The sequence below is a fragment of the Natrix helvetica genome (assembly GCF_964273705.1).
Source record: "Natrix helvetica genome assembly, chromosome: 11".
NCBI lineage: Eukaryota > Metazoa > Chordata > Lepidosauria > Squamata > Natricidae > Natrix > Natrix helvetica.
Window position 1 is genome coordinate 19029361 of NC_138562.1, and position 27335 is coordinate 19056695.

General features: G+C 47.8%; 2 protein-coding genes across 5 annotated transcripts in view; one reads left to right on the top strand and one right to left on the bottom strand.

The window, feature by feature from the left end:
* STK26 (serine/threonine kinase 26) lies at positions 1-25072 on the top strand (the record flags this gene model as incomplete). Of its 3 annotated transcripts, XM_081963904.1 has the most annotated exons (12): positions 1-48; positions 339-430; positions 11470-11700; positions 14155-14211; positions 16715-16823; positions 16922-17079; positions 18816-19001; positions 20549-20697; positions 20884-20977; positions 21368-21430; positions 22074-22210; positions 23215-25072. In XM_081963904.1, exons 2-12 carry the CDS (start codon positions 389-391, stop codon positions 23234-23236), a joined length of 1248 nt encoding a protein of 415 aa, XP_081820030.1. In that variant the 5' UTR covers positions 1-48; positions 339-388. The 3 variants fall into 3 exon arrangements, with proteins under 3 accessions (XP_081820030.1, XP_081820031.1, XP_081820029.1); XM_081963903.1 differs by lacking the exon at positions 1-48 and having other exon boundaries at positions 87-430; XM_081963905.1 differs by lacking the exons at positions 1-48; positions 23215-25072 and having other exon boundaries at positions 85-430; positions 22074-22214.
* The window catches only part of FRMD7 (FERM domain containing 7), an 18972-nt gene continuing 15318 nt past the window's right edge, over positions 23682-27335 (bottom strand). For both annotated transcript variants that reach the window (XM_081963898.1, XM_081963899.1), the window contains exon 11: positions 23682-27126. In XM_081963898.1, coding sequence (XP_081820024.1) covers positions 26089-27126 — 1038 coding nt within the window. In that variant the 3' untranslated portion in view covers positions 23682-26088. The remainder of the gene's footprint in view (positions 27127-27335) is intronic.

Sequence of the window (27335 nt, forward strand, 5' to 3'; positions counted from 1 at the left end):
GCTGGGAGCTGTAGTTCGGGGGCGCCGGCTCCCCTGCTCGGCGGAAAGGTGAGCGCGAGCGGGCGGCGGGCCGGGGGCAGCGGCGGCGGCGGGGAGCCCCCCCAAGGGCAGCGGCGGTCGGCCTCGGAGCCCCCCGCCCCCTCGCGGCCTGGGAGTAGGCCCGGGGCCCGTCCAGGCCCTCCCTGCCCCGGAGGCGCCGCCGCCGCCCCGCCGGGGAGGGCCCTCCGGTCGGGGAGGATGGGCTCTGGAGTGTGGGGAGGCGGGTCCGGGGTGGGCCTGGGCGGGCGGGGCCTCTGCGGAGCCCCCCCAGCCTGCTTCTCCCGCCGCCTCCCCCGCAGGCCCCGTTGCAGCTGAGGCCGCCTTCCTCCTCCTCTTCCTCGCAGCCGCCATGGCCCTCTCGCCCGTGGCCGTGCAGGTGCCCGGCATGCAGGTGAGTGGGGGCCCGGGTGAGTGGGGGGCTGACGGGTGTCTTTGCTCTCCCGCGGGGGTCCCTGCCCTGTTGGGAGGGGGGCTGAGTTGCCTGGCGGTGGGGGGAGGGCTGGGGGGGATCGCAGGTGGGCTTCGAGGGGGTGGGGGGGGGCGAGGGGACCCCCCCTGCCAGGGCTCCCCTCCCCTCTCGAGGGAGTTTGGCAACGGGGGTCTCTTTGCGATACAGGAATTGCACCCCGTTTTCCTTGGGGTGGGGTGGGGGGTCCAAGTGGCAAGGGGAGGGGCTGTAAGGGGAGGGGGCCCTGCTGCCAGGCTGGGAGGAGGGGGAATCCTGGCAGACCCCCCCTCAAAGGCAGCCCGTGTTTTAGAGTGGGTGGGTTTCCTTCTCTCGGGTGTTTTTCTCCACGGAAAAGAGTTGGGGGCTTCTTAGAAAACAAAGGCAAGGCAAATTTGGGCTGCATTGAGTCCCTTCCTTACCCCCCCCCCCCCCCACCCACTTCCACCCACTCCAAAAAATCTGACCTTGCTCCAAAGGGAAATAAACGTTGAGGGTCAGCTTGATTTTCTCCAGTGGCCCCACTGAAGGGCTGATGAGCGCAAAGCACCCCCAAAAGTATGGCCGGGAAACTCTCTCCAAAGTGTTTGGATGCAAAAGTTGAGACTTTGGTATTTTTCCAGGTTGTTTTGGATCCTCTGCTGAATTTGTTTATAACCAGACATCATAACATTCTCCCAAGGCTGAATTTCTAAACTTGGGTGTTAAAGGGTTGTTTAAATCATTTAATGTCATGTTTCATGCTTCTTGTCCTTGCTTAATTCCATCTTGTTTTGCATCATATTATTATGAAACGGGATCAGATGCCTAGGCGGGAAAGAGCCGGGATTTTTCCTCCCTTCATCCTTTCTAGCTTTTGCATGCAACCCGGCATGGGAAATGTATTTATTCGTTTGTTTAGAAACCTTTTATACAGCTTTAATCCACAGGACTCTTTTAAGGGACTGACAGCTGAATTAACCATTGTTTATAATAAGGCAGGAAAGAAGCTATCACCATCCCGGCTAGCCTGGGGGGGTGCATTTACACACTTCCAGGTCAGAGACTCTTCACTAAACATGGTATATCATGATGAAGCCTCAAGTCACATTTTCTTTCCTCCTCTTCCCCTTCTTCAGCCTTTTATGTTCGGCTCATTTCCTCATCGTATGAATGATGATTTGCTACTGGGACTAGGGGAGGAGGGGATGTCTGCTTTAACCACCCAGGCCAAGGACCTGCTCCGTGCAGAAATCCAGAGAAAACCTCCCCTGACAGATGGTTGACCTCCTTCTGCTTGAGCTCATCCAGCCAAGGGAAGTCTACGGTCTTCTTTGATAGTTGGCTTCACCATCAGGCCCCTAGGAAGTGGCTGCTGTTTTTTTCAGGATATTCACTTGGAGTCTGCTTACCTATCCCTTATTTTGTGTTCTGGGACGATCCGAGGACGGGCTTCGATGTGCTTTGTGGATAGGATTGGATGTCCGTTGTAACATCCCAATAGCTGCTGCTAAATGGCTCATTGTTCTTCTCAAGGTTAAACATTTCTAGGGCCTCCCTTCTGTCTTATTTTCCAGTTCCCTGGTCATTCTCTTGGCCGTTTCTGGATCTATTCCAGTTGGTGTGAGCCCTCCGTGTGTGTGTGTGTGTGTGTGTGTGTGTGTGTGTGTGTGTTGTGTTGCTGAAAACTGAACCCAGTGATCAACATGGAGTCTGATTAATGCAGCGTAAAGAGTGACTTCCTGTGTTTTCAGAACTGTTCTTCGGTTGAGGCAGTCTAAATTCCATCTGCCTTTTTTTTTTGTAGCCATACCACATCACTTCCTCATACTCAAGTCTGCAAGCCACCCCTTTCCCTAGACATTCTCCACAAGTATCGTCTAGTAGGGTGTCCCTTTTCCTCTACCTGTGCTTTTGATGTTCAGTTTCCTAACTTGGAGCAGGGTCTTTCTTAAATTTCATTTGGGCATCTTCGAGCCCTTTCTCTCATCTATCAGGGTCTTTCTGAATTTTATTGCTATGGTCTTAAGATATTAGCTGCTTCCCTCAACGTTGTGTTATCTGCAGATATGATAAGCATTCTCCCTCCACTTCCTTCATGTGATTAATAAAAATGTGCCCAGCCTGGGACTTACCCTTTTGGCATCTCACATGGCATTTCCTTCTAGTCTGAGGAGGAACAATAAATGGTGGACACTTTTTCCTGTGCTTTTTGAGCTAATTTTTGAGCTGTTCATTTAATTGCTGTGCCACCCATCTAGTTTGATAGCCACAATGATGCAGTGTATTTTGTCAAAAGGTTTTGCTCAAAATGAAGACTTACCGTCAGGTGCCTGTGGAACAATCAGTCTACTATGGCAGTTACCAAATCAAAACTTGAAATAAAGTTAGCCCGTCAAGATCTGTTCTTTAACAGACCCACGTTAACGTTTGCAAGGTTTGGTAGATCGTTTGAAAATCTGCTCCAGTCTTCCTAGGAATTGGTGTATGTTTCAGGATCCCTCTTCCGCAACGTTTGCGCTTCTCCAACACATGCAAAATAAAAAAAACATCAACAACAGCCAGTCTGAGTACAGGAAGTGGATGGGTGAGTCTGGTTTGGTTCTTCGTGTGAGTCCACCGAGCATCGGTGTATTTGTTCATCTTTTGAATACACGTGAATTTTAGGGTAGCAGCTGGTTGCTGCCAGTTGAGATTTCCAATCTTGGCTTGGGCCTGCTGCTTCCCAGAACCGAATAACCTTGCTTTGGGGAAAGTATTATTTCCAGTATTTTCGAAGTTGTGGTGGGGTACGAAATGAATCTTCTTAGCCTTCTTAGCAAACGGGGCAGCTCTCTGCTCTGTATATAAATACTGTGTATTTATAATGAAGTTTATCTACTCCTTGCAGTATCTTTCCCCATCTTCCTTGGCCCTGTGAGCTGGCCACAAGTTTATCACAGCCCTGCGTGCAGGAAGTGTAGCTCAGTTCAGCTCTCTGTTTGCTCAAAGCAGCATGCTGTAAGCGTCAAATACTGAGAAAAAGGCCTGTTGGGGTTTTTTTTTTCTTCTTCTTCTTTTCTCTGCTGAGAATTAGGGCCTTTGAAGCTGCTGATTAAGAGTGATTGTGCCCAGGTCTGCTTAGATTCCACCAACAGTGAACACTCAAGAATTTTTCCAGCGGGCAAAGTTTGACGCGAGAGGCAACGAGAACAAACACAGAGAATTAGCTGTCGAAACAGGCATTTTTGTTGCTGCTTTCTGTGGAACATTAGATTTCGTAGGGCACCGTAGGGATCCTTCAGGGAGTCAGCGGTTGTTTATGTCATGGCTATATTTACATCCGTGTTTTAACTTGTAGAGGGTTCGGTTCAAGTTGGGGCAGGTTCATCTCTGCGCCTCCAACTGTATTCTCAGGGTTAGTTCTTGGTTGCCTACGTTGTGTTTGGCACCGCTGAGCTAAGCCCCACCTGTCCCTTCCCCCTTCCAAGGTGAAGCTACCTGGTGCCCCATAGATTTCTGGCCTACCTCTGCCCCAGTTGCAGTTGGCTTGAGCTGGTGGATTAAAAATGTCCAAGGAGTCTCGAATTGCAATGCTTGGTTTATCAAAGTAGGAGAAACGGAGAGGGAGGGGCTCTCTGGCATGTAGACAGCAATTATACGGCCCTTTTTAATTATAACCAAGATTGACCATGATATTTCTCCACCAGGTTTCCCCCACCAGCTCCTTTGAATTAAGTACCGTATTTTTCAGAGTATAAGACGCACCCTTTTTCCTCAAAAAAAGAGGCTGAAAATCTGGGTGTGTCTTATACATCGACTCTCTCTCTCTCTCTCTCTCCCTACCTACCTACTGTATTTCTCTATCTTTCTCTATTTCTCCCTCCCTCTCTCTCTATCTACCTACCTACATAACTACTTTCTCTCTCTCCCTCCCTACTTACTGTATTTCTCTCTCTTTCTCCCCCTCTCTATCCCTCTATCTACCTACCTACTTTTTTCTTTTAATTTGCCTCTTCCAAACCTTGGTGCATCTTATACTCCGGTGCGTCTTATACTCCGAAAAATACGGTACTTTTCTATGAATAATCTACTCCCACTGGATCAATGTCTGATGTGATATCCCACTCATGGTTGAGACGGTCTTCTAAACATAGATGGAAGTCTAACTTCAGTGTATCTTGACTATCAGCTCTTCTGGAGCTCAGTTCCTTTTATACCGGTGCTATATAAAACTCTTTTCAATGTTCAGCCTTAGTCAGTTAAAATATGTTTTTGTAATCTTAAAATGTACACCGAGGAATGTGGGAACTTGAGGCAGACAAAGTTACTTGATCAGGAAGTACTTTTAAGCTGATCATATTTTCCTCCTGAAATTTCTCTTCCCCCCCAAAAAAGTATTGCATATATATCTCTAATCAGACATGTAATTTGATTTTTTTTTAACGTGCGGGGAAATTAATAGTCCATTACAAATTCTATTAGCTTAAAAGATTGTGGCTGAATAGCAACATGAAAAAAGCATGGGTGAAGGGGGAAAAACACAGCCCGTTTTCCTCATTTTATCTCCTGGTTTTGCCAGTGAATGACTATTGACAGTTTCACTCCTTTGATGTTCATGTTTTAAAATCAGATCTTCTGTTTTGCCCAAAGTTTCCCTTTTTTGAATCATTTTCATTCTTGGGCTCTACTGATTTCCTGGAATAACCGTGGGTTTCCTCAAAGCATTCTGCCATAGTATTAAGATAATAAATACACTATTAATGAAACAGCTCCTTTTTGTTGTTGTTAGATTATTACTTAAAAGGAAAGCAGGTGATGTAAACAATTCTTTCTTCCAAGCTTTTAAATTGCTCCTCATGCCATCCTTCCTCTTCCACGCTCCTAATAAAGAAAGGGACCATTATATGATTAAAAGATAGGAAAGGATTTGGCCACTTCTAATTATTACCATTAGTGAAGCCTGTTCACTTATCCTGTTACTTTTTTCTGGATGGCGTTGAAGTCCCTGTGGTTTGTTTTCAGGAAGTGTAAATTGATCTGAAATTCAAGATCCTTTCACAGTTTCAGGGAAGTTAGCCCTGTGGGAAAAACGTGAGTGCGCAGACATTGGGACTTTCAGCCGGAGCAAGATAACTTTTCAAGCAGAAATGATCGCAGAAATAAGCCAGTGTTTCATTTCTTTCACACGATTGTAAATATTTGTGCCTTTTCGGTTTGTTTGTTTAGTTACATTCATAACTCTCCTTCATTGAGAACAAAGCAGCTGGTGTCAGCATTTGCAGGTCTTCTGAATATAAATAGGATTTTGCTGGATCTGCTGCTCCAGGGCTCAGGATCTCGTTCTTACATTTGCAGCAAGGATGAGAGACCTGCAGGATTTGCAACTGTGTTGATGGCAGGTGTGAGCAGAGGTTCCCTTTGGAAAAAAGGAAGGGGTCGAGGATATTCGGCCCCAGGAATGTCAGATCTGATATTGGGTGACCGAATCTGTTCATCTTTAGATACAAGCTCCCAAAATATTCAGCAGTGGTCAAACTGGGGGCCTCAAACCTGCAGTTGCAGTTCGAGGCAGACATTCTGGTGAGATAAGAGTTGCTTGCTTGGTGCTTCTCAACCATAAGAACTTTTAAGATAGGTGGACTTCAACTCCCAGAATTCCCCAGCCAGCTGTGCTGGCTGGGGAATTCTGGGAGTTGAAGTCCATGTATCTTAAAAAGTTGCTAAGTTGAAGAAACACTCCTTCAGCTGCTTTTCCTGGGCTGGAAGCAAGCAAGTCTGTATTACAGCTAGTCCTCGACTTACAACAGTTCACTTAGTGACAATTCAAAGTTACAACGCCACCGAAGAAGTGACTTATGACCATTTCCCCCCACGGCCGTTGCAGCATCCCCCACAATCACCTGATTTACATTCGGATACTTGACAACTGACTCACTTTTATGACAGTCGCAGTGTCCCGGGGTCACGTGACCCTCTTTGGCGACCAAACCAAGTCAATAGGGAAAACAAGATTCGCGTAACAACCGCGAGGCTAATTTATGAACCGCAGCGATTTCCTTGACAAAGAAAAGTAGTAAAACGGATCAGTTAGCAAATTTCTCCCTTAGCAACATAAATCTTGGGCTCAATTGTGGTCGTCGGTTGAGGACTACCTCTCTTTAGCAACAAGGCTCTTTTTTCAGATCCTAATATCGCAGGCGCCCCGCAGAAAAACCTGGAATCTAACCAGCATTCCTGCAATTTGTAAAAATAATTCAGCGGCTCAGTCCACGGCTCACTTGGTCTTTCAGGTTTCACCGGAGTTTAAATTAGCAAACAAATTAAATCCATAATAACACCCACCACACTTTTATTGGGGCCATTTGGAATTCAAAATGGCTCTTGGAATTGCAGAAGAGGCTATTTTAAAAAGCTATGTTCTATAGTAGTTATCAAGAAATGCCTGGTCACGGGCATATATCTTCAGGAACATTTATTTTAAAAAAGATTCTTATAAACTGTTCGCATAAAGTGCCCTGTTCAGCATTACCTTGCGATGAAATAATGTTGGAAATGATTGCTTAGTTATGACTCTTGAATCTTGTGGAGTCCTCGTGGCAGTTTAAAAACATATAAATAAATGGAACACGGAGATTTAAAATGAAATAAGGACATCTTTCAGCATCTCTCTCTCCATTTTTGTAGACTCGGGAAGTAGCAGAAATAATACTGATGATCCTATCCGTCTCACAAGTGGTGAAATCAGAGGAAATCATGGTTTGGATGTTTCCCGATCTCTCTTTAACCAAAATGCTTACTCAGAACGGGATCCCACTAAATCCATTAACAATGGAAAGCCCAGTGGTCCTTAACAGTTTCTCAAGACGTTTCTCGAGCTAACACCCTAGAACAGGGGTGTCCAAACTTGGCAACTTTAAGACTTGTGGACTTCAACTCCCAGAATTCTGGTAGTTGAAGTCCACAAGTCTTAAAGTTGCCAAGTTTGGACACCCCTGCCCTAGAAGATAGGCTCAAGATCCAGATGGATCTTGACAGACTTGAACCCTGGGCCCTATCTAACAAAATGAAATTCAGTGCAGAGAAAAGTAAAGTCTTACACTTAGGTAAGAAAAACCAGAAGTACACATATAATCTGGGTGAAACCAGGCTTAATAGCAGCGAGAGGGATCTTGGAATCTTAGTGGACAACCAGCTAAATGGGAGCCAGCAGTGTGCAGTAGCAGCCAAAAAAAGCCAACGCAATCCTAAGCTGCATTACCAGAGCGATACAATCAAGATCAAGGGAGGTACTAATACCACTCTATAAAGCCTTAGTAAGAACACACCTAGAGTACTGCATCCAGTTTTGGTCACCACACTATAAAAAAGATGTGGAGACTCTAGAAAGAGTGCAGAGAAGAGCAACCAGGATGATGAGGGGACTGGAGGCTAAAACATAGGAAGAACGGTTGCAGGAACTGGGTACGTCTAGTTTAATGTAAAGAAGGACTAGGGGAGACAGGAGAACAGTCTTCCAATATTTGAGGGGCTGCCCCATAGATGAGGAAAGGGGTCAAGCTATTCTCCAAAGCACCCAAAGGCCAGACAAGGAATAATGGATGGAAACTGACCAAGGAGAGATTCAACCTGGAAATAAGGAGGAACTTTCTGGCAGTGAGAACAATCAACCAGTGGAAGAGAAGTTGCCTTCAGAAGTTGTGGGAGCTTCATCACTGGAGGCTTTCAAGGAGAGATTGGACTGCCATTGGTCAGAAATGGTGTAGGGTCTCCTGCTTGAACAGGGGGTGTGTGTTGGACTAGATGACCTCTAAGGTCCCTTCCAACTATTGTTAATCTGTTCAAACGAATCTTAACCGGCTGAGAGATCCCTATTTACCTAAGCCTGCAATCCCTGGGCGCTGTTTTAATGAAGGGCAACAATTTGTTGTGCATTTTATAAGAACAAGATTATTCTTGTTGCGTTCGCTTTGTTGTCATCTTGATCAAGCTCTGTCAGGCAAAGAGGCACTTTCCCTCTTGACTTCCAGATTACTCTTGCGTTTGTAACGGGGAGGATCAAACACTCTCGGTTAAAGTGTGTCTTCACAAAGGACAGAGCGCTTGGAAAACACAAGGCCTTGTTCTCGGCTCCAGGCTCAAACAACGCGCTGTGAAAAGCAGCTTTATGCTTCAGTTTGGCCTTCTGAAGCAGCCAGGGCTGAGGTTAGTTTGATGGCTGGCTGTGTAGCCCTGAGACTCGTTAGTGTCTTCAGTTTCAGAGAGCAACTTCATGTTGTGTAGGCTGCGCAGTTACAAGCTCACAAGCCTTGTCTCTTTTGAGGACCAAAACAGGGGAGGAATTTGTGTGCATGTGAGACTTCTGTTGTTGTTTTTTTAAACCAGAGAGCATTAAACAAGTGGATGCGATTTAAGGAAATTGTTCAGTTGTTTTTCCGCATTGAAATTCAAGATCTGGTTCTCACATTATTGCTAAAGAAGGTTAACCCGAGGTTTGGTTAAAACTGATTCATCGTCTGGGGTGATCCATACATTGCATGAACCAAAGCATCAATTCAGACGTCATGGGTGTAGTAGGGTAGATGATACGTCTTGGCTGGCTGGCTGGCTGAGGAATTCTGGGAGTCGAAGTCCACAAGTCTTAAAAGTTGCCCCGATTGGGCACCCCTGTTGTAGAACAAGAGCACTCTCCGTCCTCTTTGCTTTCTCGCTCCGTCTGACTGTTTCCTGGGAGTCCCCAGGGCCTGGGGCGAGCTTTAAGAATGCAAATGTGGCTTGTAAATGCTTCCAAGATCCGGTCTGGTCTGAATACCGGATTAGTTCATGTGCTTATGTTTCTTTCAGCTGGAGCGATCTTTGCATAGAGCTGCTGCTGCTGTTGCGCTTTTAAACAGGATTTTCAGGGGCGGCTGTTCTAAAAATACACCGAGTTCTGGAAATTCCTGCTTGACTTCCAAAGGCCTGGAACCCGGGACATTGGCACCGCCTGACTCGCTTCAGAAGAAAAAAGAAAGAAAGAAAGAAAGAAAAGCGGGAGGGGGTGGGAATCCTCTTGCAGTGGCCTGTTTGTCTACCCTGAGCAGCCTCGGCCAGTTGTGCCGAGATGTAGGGATGGAAATTTCCATCAGGGGATTGAGCTTTTCCAGCGAGAAAGGAAGGCCCCCGTCTGGGTAATTATCAGCTGGTTTCTTAAAGAGAAACAATTAGGCAAGCGGGAAACGTTGCACAACCAGAGGTGCTTGTGCGCGAAAAGGACAGCTTAGAACATGTGGCGGGAAAGAGGCTCTTTTCGTCAAAGCTGGGATTCCAGAGGCTTTGCAGGGGCCCCCAGCTGCAGAACCTCAAGGCCCATCTTCTGAAGACGCCGCAGGATCAGCGGTAGAGCCCCATTCTTCAGCCAGACACTCTTTTTCCATGACTTGAAACATGACCCCGGACTGAGCCCCCAACTCGGCATCCCTAGAACGGCGGCCTTGAAGTCCTTATCAAGACTTTTGCTTCCTTTTGTCCTTTTCCTGAGCAAGCCAGTCTTAATTTGCCACCACCCACCGTTTTTATTTTGGGGCATTCTTGGAAATGGAGCTGTCGTGAGGTTGAAGAGTGGGCAGAGCGAAGGAGGGTGGAGTTAAGCATGTCCTTAGTTTAGAATTGTGGCATTCCCACAGGTGAAACCCCTCCTGAATTCCGTTGAGCCTTGCCTGGTGCCAGTTGAGTGCTGAACTTCTTACTCGACCACATTCTTCTGTGTAGTCTTGAATAAATCATCTCTACGGGTTGTCCTCGACTTACAACCACAACTGAGCCCGAGTTTTCTGTTGCTAAGTGAGCCATTCATTAAGTGAGTTTTGCCACGGTTGGCAAGTGAGGCATCGCAGTGGAGAAGTTAGTCAGATGGTGGTTAACCGAACCTGACTTCTCTGTTGACTTTTCTTTTCGGAAGGTCGCCAAAGGGGATCACGCGATTCTGGGACACGTCATAAGTATGAGTCAGTTGCCACGAAGGGTCTGGATTTTGATCTAGTGACCCCGGGGATGCTGCAATGGTTGTTAAGCGTGAAAAACGTTCACAAGTAACTTTTCCCGGTGCTGTTGTAACTTCAAACAGTCACTAAATGAACCGCTGTAAGTCAAGGACTACCTATACCACAGTCTTGCGAACGGTCTATGCGCCTGATCGTGCTTTGCTTTGCTCTGCTCTATTTTGCCATTGACCAGCGTGGCCTTTGGTTCATTACCAGATGCTTTCTGAATGTTTTAAAAAAAACCAGGTGGAACCAGGGTTGCCGTAGGTGCCCTGAGGCAGGAGGAACCCGCCAGGCTGTGGTTGAGATCCAGTCTCCCTCCCCCGCCTCTGTGGTTAACTAGAGGGAGCCAATTAAAAATGGAATGTGCATGGTGACACTTCAAAAAAGAGAACAAAAGCATTTCTTACGGCTTTCTGGAAGTCTCGTCTCTTCTCCCCCACCCCAGGGTATGTCTGTCTTCCAAACTTCCAAGGAACAAATAAAAACTCATCCCCTCCTTTTAACAGCCCCATAATCCCTTGCAGGGTGGAGTCTGGGCAACTGAATGGCGCTAGCAGAGTGTTTGAATGGCCGGATGCCCTTCCCTGTCGCCAGTGCGGAGTTTTGTTCGGCAGATACATTCTCATTGTGGCCAGAGAGAGAGAGAAATATCTGCCTCTACCTAGGAGCGAACTCACAGCCTCCTGATTGTGAGGCGAGAGCGCCACACCTCTAGGCCACCACACCTCTAGGGGGTGATGTTGGTGTTGTGCGCAGGGCATTGCATTATGGGTGAGGGCACACATGCCCGCAAACCCCCCCTGCTCCCCCCGCTTTTGGCACGCCTCAACCAAAAGGTTAGCCACCCCTGGTATATGAGAAGGAAAAAATAAAACTTTTTGCAAAAAAAAAAAGGAAGACACCACCCACCCACCCATTATTTCTGGGGACCCCACCGTAGGAACCCTCAGCCGTGCTCGAAGTCCCAGGGTGCCTTGACCTGTCCTCTTGGCTCCCCTACAGAACCACCGAGCAGATCCCGAGGGGCTTTTCACCAAGCTGGAGCGCATCGGGAAGGGCTCCTTCGGAGAAGTCTTCAAAGGCATCGATAACCGGACGCAGCATGTGGTGGCCATTAAAATCATCGACCTGGAAGAAGCCGAGGATGAGATCGAGGACATCCAGCAGGAGATCACGGTGCTCAGCCAATGCGACAGCCCTTACGTCACCAAGTACTACGGCTCCTACTTGAAGGTAAGGCGGGGCCTTCGCACCGGGCTCCCAACTGGGACGTGGGTGGTTCTGCAGGGAGGGGATGAGTTGGGGTGTCCAGGAGCCATGGAGAGGGTGGAGGGGGGGCATGGCGCGACCCATTTTACCTGGGTTTGGAGGGAGCACGAACGCTTTACCTTCGGACTTGGAGGGGCAGCAAACATCCTTCGGTTTCAGTTCAGAAGCGACCCTGTACGGAACAGTTCTACCGTATTTTTCGGACTATAAAGCGTACCTTTTTCCCTCAAAAAAAGAGGCTGAAAATCTGGGTGCGTCTTATACACTGAACGCAACATTTTTTCTGCCTCCCGAAACCCCTCCCCCCTTCACCAAAATGCCCGTGGAGATCCTTTAGGAGGCTTCCAGAGTGCTCTGGAGGGCAGAAATGAGCGAAAAGCGGGTCATTTTGGGGAGGTCTGCAGAGTGCAAAAACTTTTTTAAAAAATTTTCCTCTTCAAAATCTTGGTGCATCTTATACTCCGAAAAATACGGTATGCATGAACTTCTAGTCTAGGCTATCACAGTGTCCAGATTCCATAGAGTTTTAATTCTAACAGATTAACAGAGTTGGAAGGGACCTTGTAGGTCATCTAGTCCAACCCGCCCGCCCAAGCAGGAGACCCTACACCATTTCTGACAGATGGCAATCAAATCTCTTCTTGAAAGCCTCCAGGGATGAAGCTCCCACAACTTCCGAAGGCAACTTCTGTTCCACTGGTTGATGGTTCTCACTGTCAGAAAGTCCCTCCTTATTTCCAGGTTGAATCTCTCCTTGGTCAGTTTCCATCCATTATTTCATTGCCTGGCCTTCGGGTGCTTTGTAAAATAGCTTGAACCACCCTCCTCTCTGTGGCCGCCCCTCAAATATTGAAAGACTGCTATCCTGTCTCCCCTGGTCCTCCTCTTCGGTTCCTGCAACCGTTCGTCGTATGTTTTAGCCTCCAGTCCCCTAATCATCTTTGTTGCTCTTCTCTGCACTCTCTCTAGAGTCTCCACATCTTTTTTTATAGGAATTACAATACAAAGAGTTTTTCCTTAACACCCAAGTTGTGTCATAGTCCCCAAAAGGATGATCAGAATTGCCTCTGATTTCTGCTGTGAATTCAAGGCTGAAAGAGTCAGGAGGGGGACCAATTTCTGCACCTTTTCTGACTAACTAACACGATTCAGAGGCTTCTGAATAAAGCACAGACTAACACATCGCTGCTCCTCCAAAGACCAAACATGTCCTCCCTTCTACGTACCTGCGTTAAACGTCCTTGGCCCGTAACGGTTAGCCAAGCGGCTCCTTGGATGCCAAGGGATCCACACCCAGTTACGGTTTATTCTGGCAAATTCTCAGAGACATTTGCTAAGCCGCCCTGTACCCACCAAAGGCGCCTGGGCAACCACAGCCGTGTGACACAGAACCAACGTATGTTTCCAGTTTTTCCTCCCAGCGCATGTGGAGCGTTATAGAAGGTGCCAGAAGTAGCACCACAACCACCTGAGCAGTCCGTTTCCAACCTCTTGAGAGGGTCAATGCCCCGTGTGTTTGCCTAACAAAGCGAGCTCTGTTCAGGAGCTGCTCTCCTATCCGCCACAACAGGCCTCTTGCCTAGCTTTTGATCCGTCTGGAGGAAATGCTGCTGGGTTAAAACGTGTCCGTAACGGAGGCTCTGGGTGGAAAATTGCCCCAAATCTTCCAACTGGTTTAGTTTAGGGGGGGGGGAAGGAACATGCTTCACGCGCCCCACACCTGCCATCCACATGGAACGGCTTTGCGGAGGCCACCCCCACAAACCCTAGGTACCACGCCCCTTCTTTTTAGTGGCGGCCACAAAAAGAGAGGCAGGCTCAGCGATGCTAGGGCTGGCAAGAGTGTGCCAGAAACAGAGACAGAACTTCTGGCTCTCTCTGGATCAGCTGATCTGTGGGCCGTGGGCTGAGACTCTAGAAAGAGTGCAGAGAAGAGCAAGAAAGAGGATTAGGGGACTGGAGGCTAAAACATATGAAGAACGGTTGCAGGAACTGGGTAGGTCTAGTTTAATAAAAAGAAGGACGAGGGGAGACATGATGGCCGTCTTCCAATATCTCAGGGGTTGCCATAAAGAAGAGGGAGTCAAACTATCCCCCAAGGCACCTGAGGGTAGAACAAGAAGCAACGGGTGGAAACTAATCAAGGAGAGAAGCAACCTAGAACTGAGGAGAAATTTCCTGACAGTGAGAACAATTCATCACACAGAGAAGACCCCAAATTTAATTTGTTCTTTTTGTGGTCACGGTGGATCTTTCGTCCCGTTCTTCCCCAGCTAAGTGCTGTTTCCAAATATATTACAATTATAGGCCCCCCAACCAAAAGAAATTCCACGGGGTTCCTGCCCCCTTTTCCCACATTCCCCTGTCCACGGGAATTAGGAGGAAAACTGCTAACCTTTTACCCGCATTCCCTTTTAGGGCACAAAGTTGTGGATAATAATGGAATATTTAGGTGGTGGATCGGCCCTGGATTTGGTAAGTATTTCAGCCACTTTATGACCTTGGTTGATTCGTATTGTAAGCGGTTGAAATGGATGATGCCATTTCATGATTCTAGAATTGCTAGTCAGGGACTCTAAATGTTTGAGTCAAGAGGTCATTTCCAGATGTGTGCAGCCCTAAAAGATACTCCTGATTATTTGCGCATAGTCCCAAAGTTTGCATTTTGGAAACACCTGATGTGTTTTATTTTTAAGCTCTATTAACGGTGGGTTAAGGGATGCAGTGACTCAGGGGCTAAGACACTGAGCTTGTCGGCTCGAAAGGTCGGCAGTTTGAATCCCTAGCGCCACGTAACGGAGTGAGCCCCCGTGACTTGTCCCAGCTTCTGCCAACCTAGCAGTTTGAAAGCACGTAAAAATGCAAGTAGAAAAAATAGAGACCACCTTTGGTGGGAAGGGAACAGCGTTCCGTGCGCCTTTGGCGTTGAGTCATGCCGGCCACATGCCTCGGAGACGTCTTCGGACAGCGCTGGCTCTTTGGCTTTGAAGCGGAGATGAGCACCGCCCCCTAGAGTCGGGAACGACTGGCACGTCTGTGCGAGGGGAACCTTTACCTAATGGTGGATTGCAGCAGCCCATGATTGTCTGCAGTCTTGTGCCACTTTCTACAGATTGCAGTACCTCCAGGGAGATACCTCTCAACGGCTGCGGTCCATCACAAAGGCTCGCGGGCAAGAAAGTTTCGCCTCTTGGCAGAAACAAACAAGTGTCCTCCTTCCTGTCTGCCACCGAGGCTCGAGAGGGTGTGAAACTTGACCGAGCTGCCTTCGTGACTCAGTCCTTGGGCAGGGACTGGAATTCCTTCGCCCGACTGAAACATGTTTTCTATTAGCACAGATTTTCCTGCAGGAGCCTCCAGTTGGCCCAGGGACTTCAATGTCTCCCTTCGGGTCCGGTGGCCGAGGGACAGAACTGCTTGCGTCCCTCCTCCGCCTCGGGCTGTAAATAAACTTCTGCTAGAAGAAAGAGCCTGTTGCTTGACCTTTTTTTAGCAAAAGGAAACCTTGCAGTTATGCAAACTACCTATCGCCGTTAATAAATTGAAAGGCGGACTTTAAAAAATAAAAATTAAAAAATCAGCTTTCAACAGACAGAGATGCTTCTGTTGGAAGGCGGTCCGGAGAGTTTGCTGTGGGAGCAAACACGGCTAATATTGAGGGGCTCAAACTGCTGGCGTTTCCATTTTGGGTTCCTGTGAATTTCGAAGCCTGAAAGGGCCTATTGCTTACGACAGAGGCGTCCTTCATGGTGGGTGCAGCTTAGGAGGGGCCAAGAAAGCAGAGAGCCCGAAGGGAGATGCCTAATTCTCCCTTATCCCCCCCAGGCAGCTTGACCACAGGCCTCTCTGGGAGACCCACCCTTTTCCTCCAAGATAATTCTGCCGCAGTATTTACGTCTAGGCCCTCCAGAAATGTCCTCAGTGGGGTATGAAGCCTGCTTTTGTCTCCTCAGATTAATGTCAGCATCTGCTTCAGTTTAGCTTTGCTGGTGCAACTCCCTTTGGCCTTGGATGGCTCTCAGTTGTTACCCAGCACAGCAGAGACCGTCTCACTTAGACTAGGAAAAAGCGTTTCTTGGCTCCTTTAAGAGAGGTGGACTTCAGCTCCCAGAATCCTCCATGCCGGCTAGGGAATTCTGGGAGTTGAAGTCCTCAGGTTGAGGAACATTGAGAGCTAGCAGGAGTCTCCAAGCTTGGCAACTTTTTAAGACTTGTGGACTTCAGCTCCCAGGATTCCTCAGCCAGCAGGGGGAATTCTGGGAGTTGAAGTCCACATCTCTTGTAGTAGCTGGCGTCCAGGGCGGGTTGAGGAATTCTAGAAGTCCACAAGTCTTAACGTCGTCAAGTTTGGAGAGCCCTGGGCTAGAGGAAGTGATGTCAAGAGAGCAGAAGGTAGTCTTATCTGTAACACCCAAGAATCATTTCTTCCGTGGGCAAGATCCGGCAGGCATCGTAGAGAAGTCCCCTCAATTATGAGAAGGTCTCTTAGTGGATTTTGCTTTGTTTCTGTAGCTTCTGATGAGCTTCCTTGCCGTGAGAAGTTCACCTGGGGACAGAAGTGGTGCTTGTAGGCAACCGATTCTCATCTTGAAGTCTGATCAAAGGTGGTTTTGTGCTATCTCCCAAGCCTTGCACACCAATAGTATCTTGAGTTCTCCACGCTTAGGTGCTTCCACTGATCTCAACACGTTCAGAGGTTTTCTTAGTAACAAAGCAAGAGATAAAGAATAAGATATGAGTTGAGGAGAGTAAGATGTTGACAACATCCAGATTTATTTTTGATAATGGCCTAGCTCTCTTTCCAGGTATTTTTAATGTAGTGACGTAGAACTTTTGTTGGAGTGTCATCTCTGGCGAGACGGAGAGAAAGCTTGAATCTCTCTCTCGCCCTAAGACCTTTAAAAAGGAAAGCAAACAGGACCAACACGGGACTTAGGGTTTCGTTAAAGCTTATAAACTCTGGTTATTCCCTCTCGAGCTCCGTGCTGGGCCCTTCGACGAATTCCAGATTGCTACGATGCTCAAGGAGATCCTGAAGGGGTTGGACTACCTGCACTCAGAGAAGAAAATCCACAGAGACATCAAAGGTGCGTAAAAAAAAGGGAGAGAGGAATCGTCCCCTTCGGGACCACAAAGTCCCTTCTCTTGTTAAATGAAGTTTTCCTTCTCTTGTCCTCCTGGCCAGCTGCCAACGTGTTGCTGTCTGAACAAGGAGATGTGAAGCTTGCAGATTTTGGGGTTGCTGGACAACTGACCGATACTCAAATTAAGAGGAACACCTTCGTAGGGACGCCTTTCTGGATGGCCCCCGAAGTCATACAGCAGTCGGCCTACGACTCGAAAGTAAGATCCTTAGTAGACCCCGGAGGGCCTCTTTAATTTATGTAAGAACGTTGGAGCATTTGGTTATCATCCAGAATGGCAGCTCATTGTGTAGTGGGACTTTTTAAAATACAGGTAGTCCTCGACTTACAACAGTCCGTTTAGTGACTGTTCAAGTTGCAACAGCGGTGAAAAAAGTGCCCGTTTTTCCCACTTACGACCTTTGTAGCCATCCCCAGGATGCTGTGATCAAAATTCAGATGCTTGGCAAGTGGTTCAGACTTAGGACCATTGCAGCGTCCCAGGGTTACGTGATCCCCACTTATGACCTCCCGACAAGCGAATTCAAGGGGGAATCCAGATTCACTTAACATAAGTGTTCCTAACTTATCAACTGCAGCGGTTCACTGAATGATCGTGGCAGGAAAGGCTGTAAAATGGAGCAGAGCTCACTTAATGCATGTCTCACTTAACGACAGAAATTCTTGGCTCGGTTGTGCTCGTAAGTCGAGGCCTGCCCGTATATGTCTTAAGTCTTCAAAGGGAAATTACCAGTCCCTAATGGTTGAGGGGAGGAGGAGAAGGACAGCAAATAAGATGAATATACAAGTAATAAATAAACGGTTGATGGGACTGAATAAGAGGACCAAGGAAGCCTGAATACCTGTTCCATCTTCTGACTTTTGTCTCACATGCAGGGAGGTTCAGCTTTTTCCCTCTCTTTTGGCCGTTTACTCCTTAAAGCTTTTAGATGAAAAACTCTTGGCGCTTCTCCAGAAAAGACGAGCCAGTGCGTAGCCCAGAGGATGGTCTGCTGCTTAAACACAGAGACATTCTCCCCATGTAGTGAGTGAGCCACTCCTCTGTAGCTCAGGTCAGCACTCTGACTGGCAAACCCAAGCAAAGCAGGTCGAGAGGATCCAATCTCCGAATGCAGAACTTCATTAAGTCCATCATTTCGGCACCGTTTGAGGGCAAAGCCAGATCTAGCTAATTTCCGCGCAAACCCACATAATTAAAGTATGGGATTCGCCTTCCCCCTATTAGTGCAGGTCACAATTGAACGTCATTGTATTGTTATGAGAAAACGTTGAGTTTGGCAAACACCTGCTGAAGTGTCCTTGGCTCTCATGCTCATCTTCTCAATGTCTGGAGCCTACATTCCGCCTGATGAGGGCAAAACCAGATCTAGCTAATTTCCGCGCAAACCCAAATAATTAAAGTGTAGGATTTGCCTTCCCCCTATTAGTGCAGGTCACATTGTCCAGTTGAACGTCATTGTATTGCTATGAGAAAGCGTCATTGAGTTTGGCAAACACCTGCTGAAGTGTCCTTGGCTCTCATGCTCATCTTCTCGATGTCTGGGGCCTACATTCCACCTCCCGCTTCCCTGCCCCCTGATGCTTTGGCAAGCGGAAAGAAGCGACAATAGTCGCAACAACATAAGCATGCTTCCAACTTGATAGTCCATCTTCCAGGCTTCCCGTTGACCTTAGTTTCACCCAAACTCCCCGCGCCCATCAGCTCGGTTTGTTCTTCCCCAGGAGCAAACGTATCCACAGTTTTATCATGAGCCCGACTGCCCAGGTTATAAAAACCGAAGGGCGTTTGCACATTGCGCGTCGCTTAAAGGTGCTCCCGAAACACGGAAGAGCATCGACCCGCATCACGCAATTCAGTTTGTGCCTTTTTGGGGAGGGGGCTGGGGAATTCTTGACCTCATTCAAGATAGCCGGCCCAATTCTCTTCTCTTGCAGGCTGATATCTGGTCTCTCGGGATCACCGCCATTGAACTAGCCAAAGGGGAGCCTCCGAATTCCGACATGCACCCGATGCGAGTCCTTTTCCTCATCCCTAAAAACAACCCCCCCACCCTCGCCGGGGAATTCAGCAAACCCTTCAAAGAGTTTATCGACGCCTGTCTGAACAAGGACCCAACATTTGTGAGTGTGTTTTGGCCTATTACCTGCCCCTGAATCCAGGGGGGGGAGGTCCCTCTTGCGGGGAGCTTCTTTTTTTTTTTTTAGAGGGGGGGCTAAATGTATCCTGATGCGTCATGATTTCGAAGGCTGCCGTCATTGTTCTCTGCACCCAAAACGCAGCAGGATAACCCTTCAGGCATTGTGGGTTTTTTTGTTTTTTTTGTGGCTTGGCCGAGGATTGTTTCAAACCGCACAGGATGTTTAGCGCATGCCGATGAATGAATCAGATGAATGGTTGGAGCTTAATTTTGAGTCAGATTCTAGATGAGACGTGTAATGAAAGTTTTGTCGGGAGTGTGGTTGGATTGGCAAAGCTCACGTCTCACTCAGAAGTTAAAGGGAAGTGGACAGCTGTGGCCGATCCCGGGAAAACATCTGCTGACCCATGAACGCTGGCGAAAGAACATTAAAACGTTTAGTCTAATCGTTGCCCTTGATGAATTTACTGTTCAGGCCAATGGAGGTTTGCGTCACGAAGGGTAGATTTGTTTAGATCTCAAGGCGTTCTGCGGATTCACTCTCGGGATCCCAACTTCCAGACTCTCGGGAGTCTTCCAACTATCGGGATCCCAACTTCCAGAATGGTGGTTAGCATCAATTTTTTTAAAAAAAAAAAAGCAGATTTTTTTTATTGTTTTCTCCCTCTATAACATCTTACAATCCTCACATTAACATTGTTCTGTCCTCATACCTGTATAGATCAATCTTATATCGCTTCTATATTTATATACACGCATCTACAGTTCTATACATTTCCCTATTGTTTCTCGGCTGAATTAACTTTATTCCTGTTGTGCAACCATTTATACCAGTTATCCCAAATTTCATAGTATTCGGACTCTTCTTTGTCCTCTAATCTTGACGTTAACTTGTCCATTCCTGCACAATCTAAAACGTTTTAATTTTTTCATGTTATTTGGGATGCTGAATGAATTTCACAGAATGAAAGGTAAATTAATAAGAAACAACAGCAAGAAAAGGCGAGGTGGACTTATAAGATGAGGAGTCAATTAGAAGCGGAATGGGACAATTTGCCATAGCCAACTCACCAAGGAAGGGCCAACTCGCTGTGGGACAATTCAACAATTTCAATTTAATTATTTAAAATAATTAAAACGTTATTTTAACTTTTGTCATCCACATTTCATTTTTTCCCCTCCTTTGGCATTCTTTCTTTAACTATTCTATTCTACTGTGGCTTTGATATAACTCTTGTTCTGCGTTGAGTTGTCCCACAGCAAGTTCGCCATGATGAGTTGGCCATGGCAAGTTGTCGTAGACCCAACTAGAAGGTTCTCCACAATGGTATGTCTTGAATGGGTTCTGGAGGAGCTCTTCTCCAGAGGAAGGCCTTTTCCCAACCCTGAGCTTTTCTCCTATGGTGGTTGAGAATTTGATAAGCAGGTCTTAGCGGAAGCAGGCCATCCTTTCGATCTCCTGCCCTCGTCCACCTCCAGCGCGTTGAGGCTCTTCTGGAAAAACGAATCGACGCTTCTTATCTTTTCCAGCGTCCCACAGCCAAGGAGTTGCTGAAGCACAAATTCATCCTGAAAAACGCCAAGAAGACTTCTTACCTGACAGAGCTGATCGACAGGTTCAAGAGGTGGAAAGCCGAAGGGCACAGCAGCGACGAAACGGACTCGGACGGCTCGGATTCGTGAGTCTGGATGGCGGGGAGGGGGTCCGCGAGGGCCGAAGGACCGGCTGGCTCTCCATGCACCCAAAGGCGGTCCAGATCAGGAGGGCCTTGAGCCCCCTTGTGAATGTTTTTAACAAGCCCACCTAGCCTACTTCTCTAATTGATCGGTTGATTTTGCCTTCCCCCCTCCCTCTTGCCTCTTAGCGAGTCTAGCAACAAGGAGAATAATTCCCATCCCGAGTGGAGTTTCACAACCGTGCGGAAAAAGCCAGACACCAAGAAAGTGCAGAACGGAACAGTAGGTTTAGCCAGCATATTTATCACTTCTTCAAAAGGGATTTATTTGACTTTTATTAGATGAGACAACAAGTCGTTGAAGTTTATTTATTGCATATTGTCAGTTATACATCTCCAGATTATTCGTACCCCGGGTCAAAGAATATCTTTTTTAAAAAGGACCTTAAAACCGTGCCACCATTCCCATTAAGAGACCCTCAAATTGAGAGGGCACTTTGCCAGTCGTTTGCGGCCAAGGCATCTCCAAATTGAACAGGCTGGACTCGCTTACTTTCCCACCTGGAATCACCAGCTGGCTAGATCTTGCCTGTGATGCTTCGGACTTAGGATTTCTCGAGATTTCAGGGCGCTTCAAATGCTGTGTCTGAAAACATCCCTCCTGACTCTCTAGGACCAAGATCTCCTGAAAACCTTGGGCTGTTTAACCCTGATCATCAATCCCGTGTTTGCAGAGGTGAGTGTTGTGGCCAGCAGATTTGGTAGCCGATTCGGACAGTGAGGAGGTTGGGGAGGAACCTGGCCAGTCCTGGAGTCTGGGGAAGGCTCTGATGAGGGCTCTGCGTTGGAGGCAGAGAGGGGGCCAAAGCCGTGTGCCAGTTTTCAGCTGCCTTCGGAGTCAGACATCAGTGAGGCAGAAGAACAGCTGGAGCCTGTTCCCAGTGTGCGCATGTGCAGAGTGGCCAGATGAAGGGAACAGCTAAGGAACAAGGGTCGACTTGGGAGTAAGACCTCAGGTGGATGATGAATGGCCCCTCCCAGAGGAAATAAATGAGGAGCGAAGGGAGAGTTTGCAGGAGACAATTAGTTCACTTAATTGGTTTGTGACTCTCCGAGACTCCTTGCCAAGTTCTGCAGATCTCGGCCTGGCAGCTCTCCAAGCCAGAGAAGGTCTGTGACTGCAAATCCTCCCTGGAAAGACTTTGCTGGATGTGAATGAGCAGAATTCACAGTCAATTAATAAAAGGGGTTCTTGTCGGGAGTTTCCTTCAGGCTCTTGGGAAGAAGCCTCGGTCAGAACAGTGAGTCTCTTGACCCCTTCGGGCCCTGCATGGCTGCCGCTGAAGCCCCTCACCCAGCTCTCTTTGCCCCCTGCTCAGCTGAAGCAGCAAGACTCCAACAACGCCAGCAAGAGGCAGGCCATTGAAGAGCTGGAGAAGAGCATCAGCCTGGCGGAAGCCGCCAGCCCCGGGATCACCGACAAGATGGTGAAGAAGCTGATGGAGAAATTCCAGAAGTAAGAGTTGGGAGGAGGAGGAGGATTTGGGTTGGTGGTCCTTGGCTTACGACCAGAATTGAGCCCTGGAGTTCAGTTCCTAAGCCGCCTTGTGCCATTTTGCAGCCTTTCTTGCCGCAGTTGTTAAGCGAATCTGCTTTTGCTTGTCAGAAAGGTTGCAAAAAACCTTTGTCAGAGAGGATGCTGGGACTCTGTGACCGTCATAAATACGAGACGGTTGCCGAGTGTCTGAATTTCAACCACAGGGGATGCTGTGTGAAAGGTGTGAAAAATGCTCCTCAGTCCCCTTTTTTTTCAGTGCTGCCATAACTTTGAACGGTCACTAAGCAGGCTGTTCTAAGTCGAGGACTACCTCTTCCTTTTCTTTTTCCTTTTCCCAGAAATTCTTGCATTGGGATTGTTCTTTATGCTATTTATGTTGTTTGCATTTGTTGTCATGAATTGCACCAGTTGGCTCAAACCAAGTTCTTTGTATTTATTTCGTACAATGACAATAAAGGAGATCGTATTTTTCAGAGTATAAGATGCACCAAGATTTTGAAGGGGCAAATAAAAAAAATTAGTTTTTGCACTCTGCAGACCTCCCCCAAAACAGCCCGTTTTTCACGAAAACGGGCCCTCTTTTTGTAATGGCCGTGCGTAGCCTTTAGGAGGCTTATAGAGTACTCCTGGGGGCCGGAGGGGCAAAAATGAGCAAAAAACAGCCCGTTCTTTTCTCGTTTTTGCCCTCCCCAGCCCCTAGGAGCACTCTATAAGCCTCCTAAAGGCTACGCACGGCCATTTTTGCAAAGGGGGTGGGGTTTTGGGGGGGGGGAGAAATGCTGTATTCAGTGTATAAGACGCACCCAGATTTCTCCCTCTTTTTTGATGGAAAAAGGTACGTCTTATACTCTGAAAAATACGGTATATTATACCTGCATTCGCGGAAGACACACACACACACACGCGGTAGCTCTGATGCCCTGACGGAACGTCCTCCCCTCCTGGCGTTTCTCTCTCCCCAGGTTCTCTGCCAACGACTCCTGAGGAAGGAGACCCCCAGCGCCCCCCAGGATGCCGTCCCGCACGGAGGCCTCTCCTCGCCGCCCGCCCGCCCGCCCACCTCCCTCCTTTGGCTCGGCTTCTTTTCCTGAGTTCTTGGTGCCTTTCGGGATCATCGCAATAGATTTTTTCTTTGGTGATCGCGGATTCGGATTTAAGGATTGAACTCCACTCTTTTTGTAAATGGCATACGTGCTTTCTTCCTTTTCTTTTTTTCCCCTTTTCCTTCCTTCCTTCCTTCCTTCCTTTTTTTGTAAAGAGCGACTTTTAATCGTTTACTTCCCAACTTCTTTAATCCAGCTCAAACGAGACAAAAACCGTCTGTGCCGCTTGCTTCTAGAGGCAGCCGGGAAGCTCACAATTGCCAACCGCCTCGGCCTCCTCCCCAAATCAGGAGCCTTTCCCCCCCCCTCCCTTTTTTTTTAAAAAAAAACTTCGCAGAAAACACATTTGTGTTTGTCTTCTCCTCTGCCTAAATTGCAGGTCTCCTAAAGCCCCCCTCCCCCCCCAAAAAAGCCAGACTCGGCACCTATCTTTGAGGAGCGAAGGCTTTGTGGAAGCCCCTCTCCATCAGGCCCCATTTGGCCCCGTCGTCTTTCTTTGGGCCCGTGCCGAGAGTGAGGAATTTGGCACTGTGTTTTATTTTTGGGGTGTGTGTGTGTGGAGGGTGTCACCTCCACCTGAAAGCAATACGTCAAAACGGCTTGGCCAGTGGTCCTGTTAACGCCGTGTGCCGTTTCTCCGTAGCCCCTTTCGTAGAGCAACATATCCCAGCGGCCACGGGGTCAAGAGGGTCAGGGGTAAAAAGAAAAGCAAGATGGCAGCCTGCGGGGGGGGGTCACGCCTCTGAAGCCCACTCCTCTTTTTTTTCTTGTTAAAAAAAAAACATGCATTGCACACGGAAGGGGTGGGCTTCGGTCGCGTGGACAAAGGCGCCGTTTCAGTTCCCTAGAGCCCCCTCCCCTGAAAGAAACGTTCATCATGGTAAGAAATTTTAAAGCAATATGGTTGAAAGGTTTTTGGGGTGGGGGGGATTGGCAATAACGGGACCCCCATTCGGCCCGAGTTGTTTCTCTTGGAGTAAAATGGGAGAGAAAGGAGAACCTGCTCAGCCTTGCTGGCATCCGAGCAGTTCCTGAAATGGTGTCACCAGCCTTTCGTGGGATGCGTGTGTGTGTGTGTGTGTGTGTGTTTGTTTGTTTTTTTCTCTTGTAAGATATTGATAGACTTACTTTTTTGAAGTCCTTTATGTGCATCCACAACAGCCCTTCAATTTCCCCCCTCCCTCCCTCCCTCCCTCCCAAAGTGTATTTTTAAATATCTTATTTACCAGTTAATATGCAAATAATTGAGTTATAGATATTCTTTCACGGAGAAAGATAAGTACTGTGCAGTACAGAGGTGATTTTTTTTTCTTTTTTCAGAAAAGGTAGAAGAAATTATAAACTTGCTTTCAATTATATATTTATGGTACTGTTGAGATGAGGTTTCTCTCTCTCTCTCTCTCTCTCTCTCTTTTGCCTTTTCAACCCAAGTTTGTATATTATGCTATCGAAGTGTGTTGTATTTCAGTCTTTGGTTGTGGAAGCGTGGGTGTAAATTTATTTTTGATAAAAAGTCTGGATATGTTTAATTTTATAGTTCAGATCTGCACATGTTGTTTGTTTTGTTTTGGTTTTTGCACAAGATTCATTTTAAAGGATTTGAAGTGTATCAGCCAAATACGGAATGGAGTTGAATAAGAGTGCAAACAACCAGTGATTTTTTCGTTATTGTTGTGATTAAAAGTTGCCATTACAACCTTTTCTTCGTAAGGAAAAACAAGAAGATATAAAGACACTGGCAAGAGAGGGTAGATAGAAATGCCAAGGAGAATTGTTTTCAATGGTGCCTACACTGTAAAAAAAAAAAGAAAAACCCACAAAGAACTTTTAACTCCTTTGTTTTAATTTTAAAGAAATGTTTGTTTAAAAAAAAATGGTTTCATTGCTATATACCTGAAACACCATTAGAAATTTATATCTGAGGGGGGCGGGGGGGGAGGGGAGGGGAAACAGTCTGGACATAGTTTTTGAAAACAATAATGTTACGGATTAAATAAAATATTTTTATAAACGCAGAAGCCGTACAAGTTGTAAATACAGTTTGATGCGAAGCTTTACAAAATAACCGTATCATTTGAGTAAGACCGTCGCGCTCTTTCCTCCCGGCCTCTGTTAGTTCTGTAAATCTGTATATAGATGAAGCTTCTTTCACACTTTTGAGGAAAGGGGTGGGGTGGGGGTGGGACGCAGAAAGTCAAAGAGTTTAAAAAAAAACAAACCACACAAATAAATATTTAAGTTCTATAATCTTCCGTGGTCATTGTGTGATTGTGTTCCACCAAAAACACCTGAGCCAAGGATCAATTAAGAAGGCAAGTCACAGGGTGGTTGTTGTTGTTTTTTTGCAATCCTTCACCGACGCTCCCCCCCCCCTTCAACCTTTTTGAGATCCTTGACAGAAGTGGGATGTCAACCCCCACAATCCCTTACTCTGCTAGGCTGGCCAGGGATGATGGACGATGAAGACCACTGCATCCAAAGGTGGAAAAAGGCTTGGAAAATCCCTCCTCATTTTTTAAAGACAAATCAACATTTTTAAGAATAATCTTGAGAAGCTCCAGGGGAGAATTTGCAGAGAAACTCTGAAACAGTCTCAAAAAGTGGACTTTCAGGTTTGTACGTAAACTGAATTTTTTTTTTTTAAAATAAATGTGCGGCAGATAAGATGGTATTTTTTTAAAATAAAATTCACAAATGGGCAACACATCCTTTTGTCCTGGGCCGTTGTGCTGCCTACATGAAATAATTGGAGATGCTCTCGGGATCATGGAGGGTAGAAGCAGGGACCAGGGGCTCCTCTCCCTCCAGCTGGAGGCTCCCCGAGGAGAGGTGAATTCGCACCCGGGGTCTTTGGAGAACCCGCCCGTAGAGGGCATAGTAGTCTGGGAGGAGGTCCGAATCGGAGTCGCTGGATTCGGTCCCGCTGCCCGCATAGCGCTCTGCGCTTCGCTGGACTTGGGGAGGTTCTGGGAAGGGCGGCTGGGCGAGCAGGCATTGCAAGAGGTCAATCTTTCTGCTGGTCAAGACAGGGCAGGGTCCAAGGGGGCGGAACTCGGAGCCGCAAGGGAATCTGGTGGCTTTGACATCCGACTGGCTCAAAGATCTTTTGGGGGCCTCCAGAGTACCGTAGTCGAAGACGTTCTCGTTATCCTCTTCCTCCATGCTAAGGTGGGTGATGTAGGGTCCCCGGGGCAGGGCCAGAGGCTCCATCGATTTGGGGTGGGCTGCAGCTGGATTCCTTTGTGGCTTCAAGGATGCCTCGCAGGGGTTGATCTCCACAACTCTTTCCTCGGCCCGGTCAACGGTGGGGCTTCTGGGGTACTGAGGTGGCCGGTCCACGTAGAAGAAAACGGGAGGAGAAGCCACCTCCAAGGGCTGATTGGAGGCTGCCATATAGGGGACATCGGTGTACATTAGCTGCTGCCTTGGGCTCCTGTCCCTCACGTTGCTCAGGGAAGGGCTCTTGCTGGCGCCATCCAGCTTGGAGCTGGGCTGGAAAGAGGTCAGGGGGCTTCTCGGCCCATAGAGACTGGCCGGTTCCCAGTCGTGCTCCAGGTCCCTGTAGACCACGGGGAAGGCAGAGCTGCTTTGGGAATGCAGCAGCAGCAACCTGGGGTCGGCTTCTGGTTTCGACCGCTCCAGTTCATCGGCAAAGATGACCTCCACCGCCGAGTTCCTCCGTCGATTGTCTAGGGTGGGCTCAGAAGCATGGATGCCGTTGGCGCCGTAGTAGCCTCCCATGGTGCCGTAGACAAGCCGCAGGTCTTCCATCTGTGGGGAAAGCGAGGCATCAACGCTGAAGCTAAGATGCAAGGGTTAGGCAGCCTACTGCAAAATCCCCATTCCCTTCCCACCCCGCTAATCTGCTTTCCCGCAGGGCAACAGAAGAAGATTCAGCCAATTAGCCGGGACTCAGGAGGCGGAGAATAGATGGGGCGGAGCCAGATAGAGGTGGTATTTGCCAGTTCTGCAAACTACTC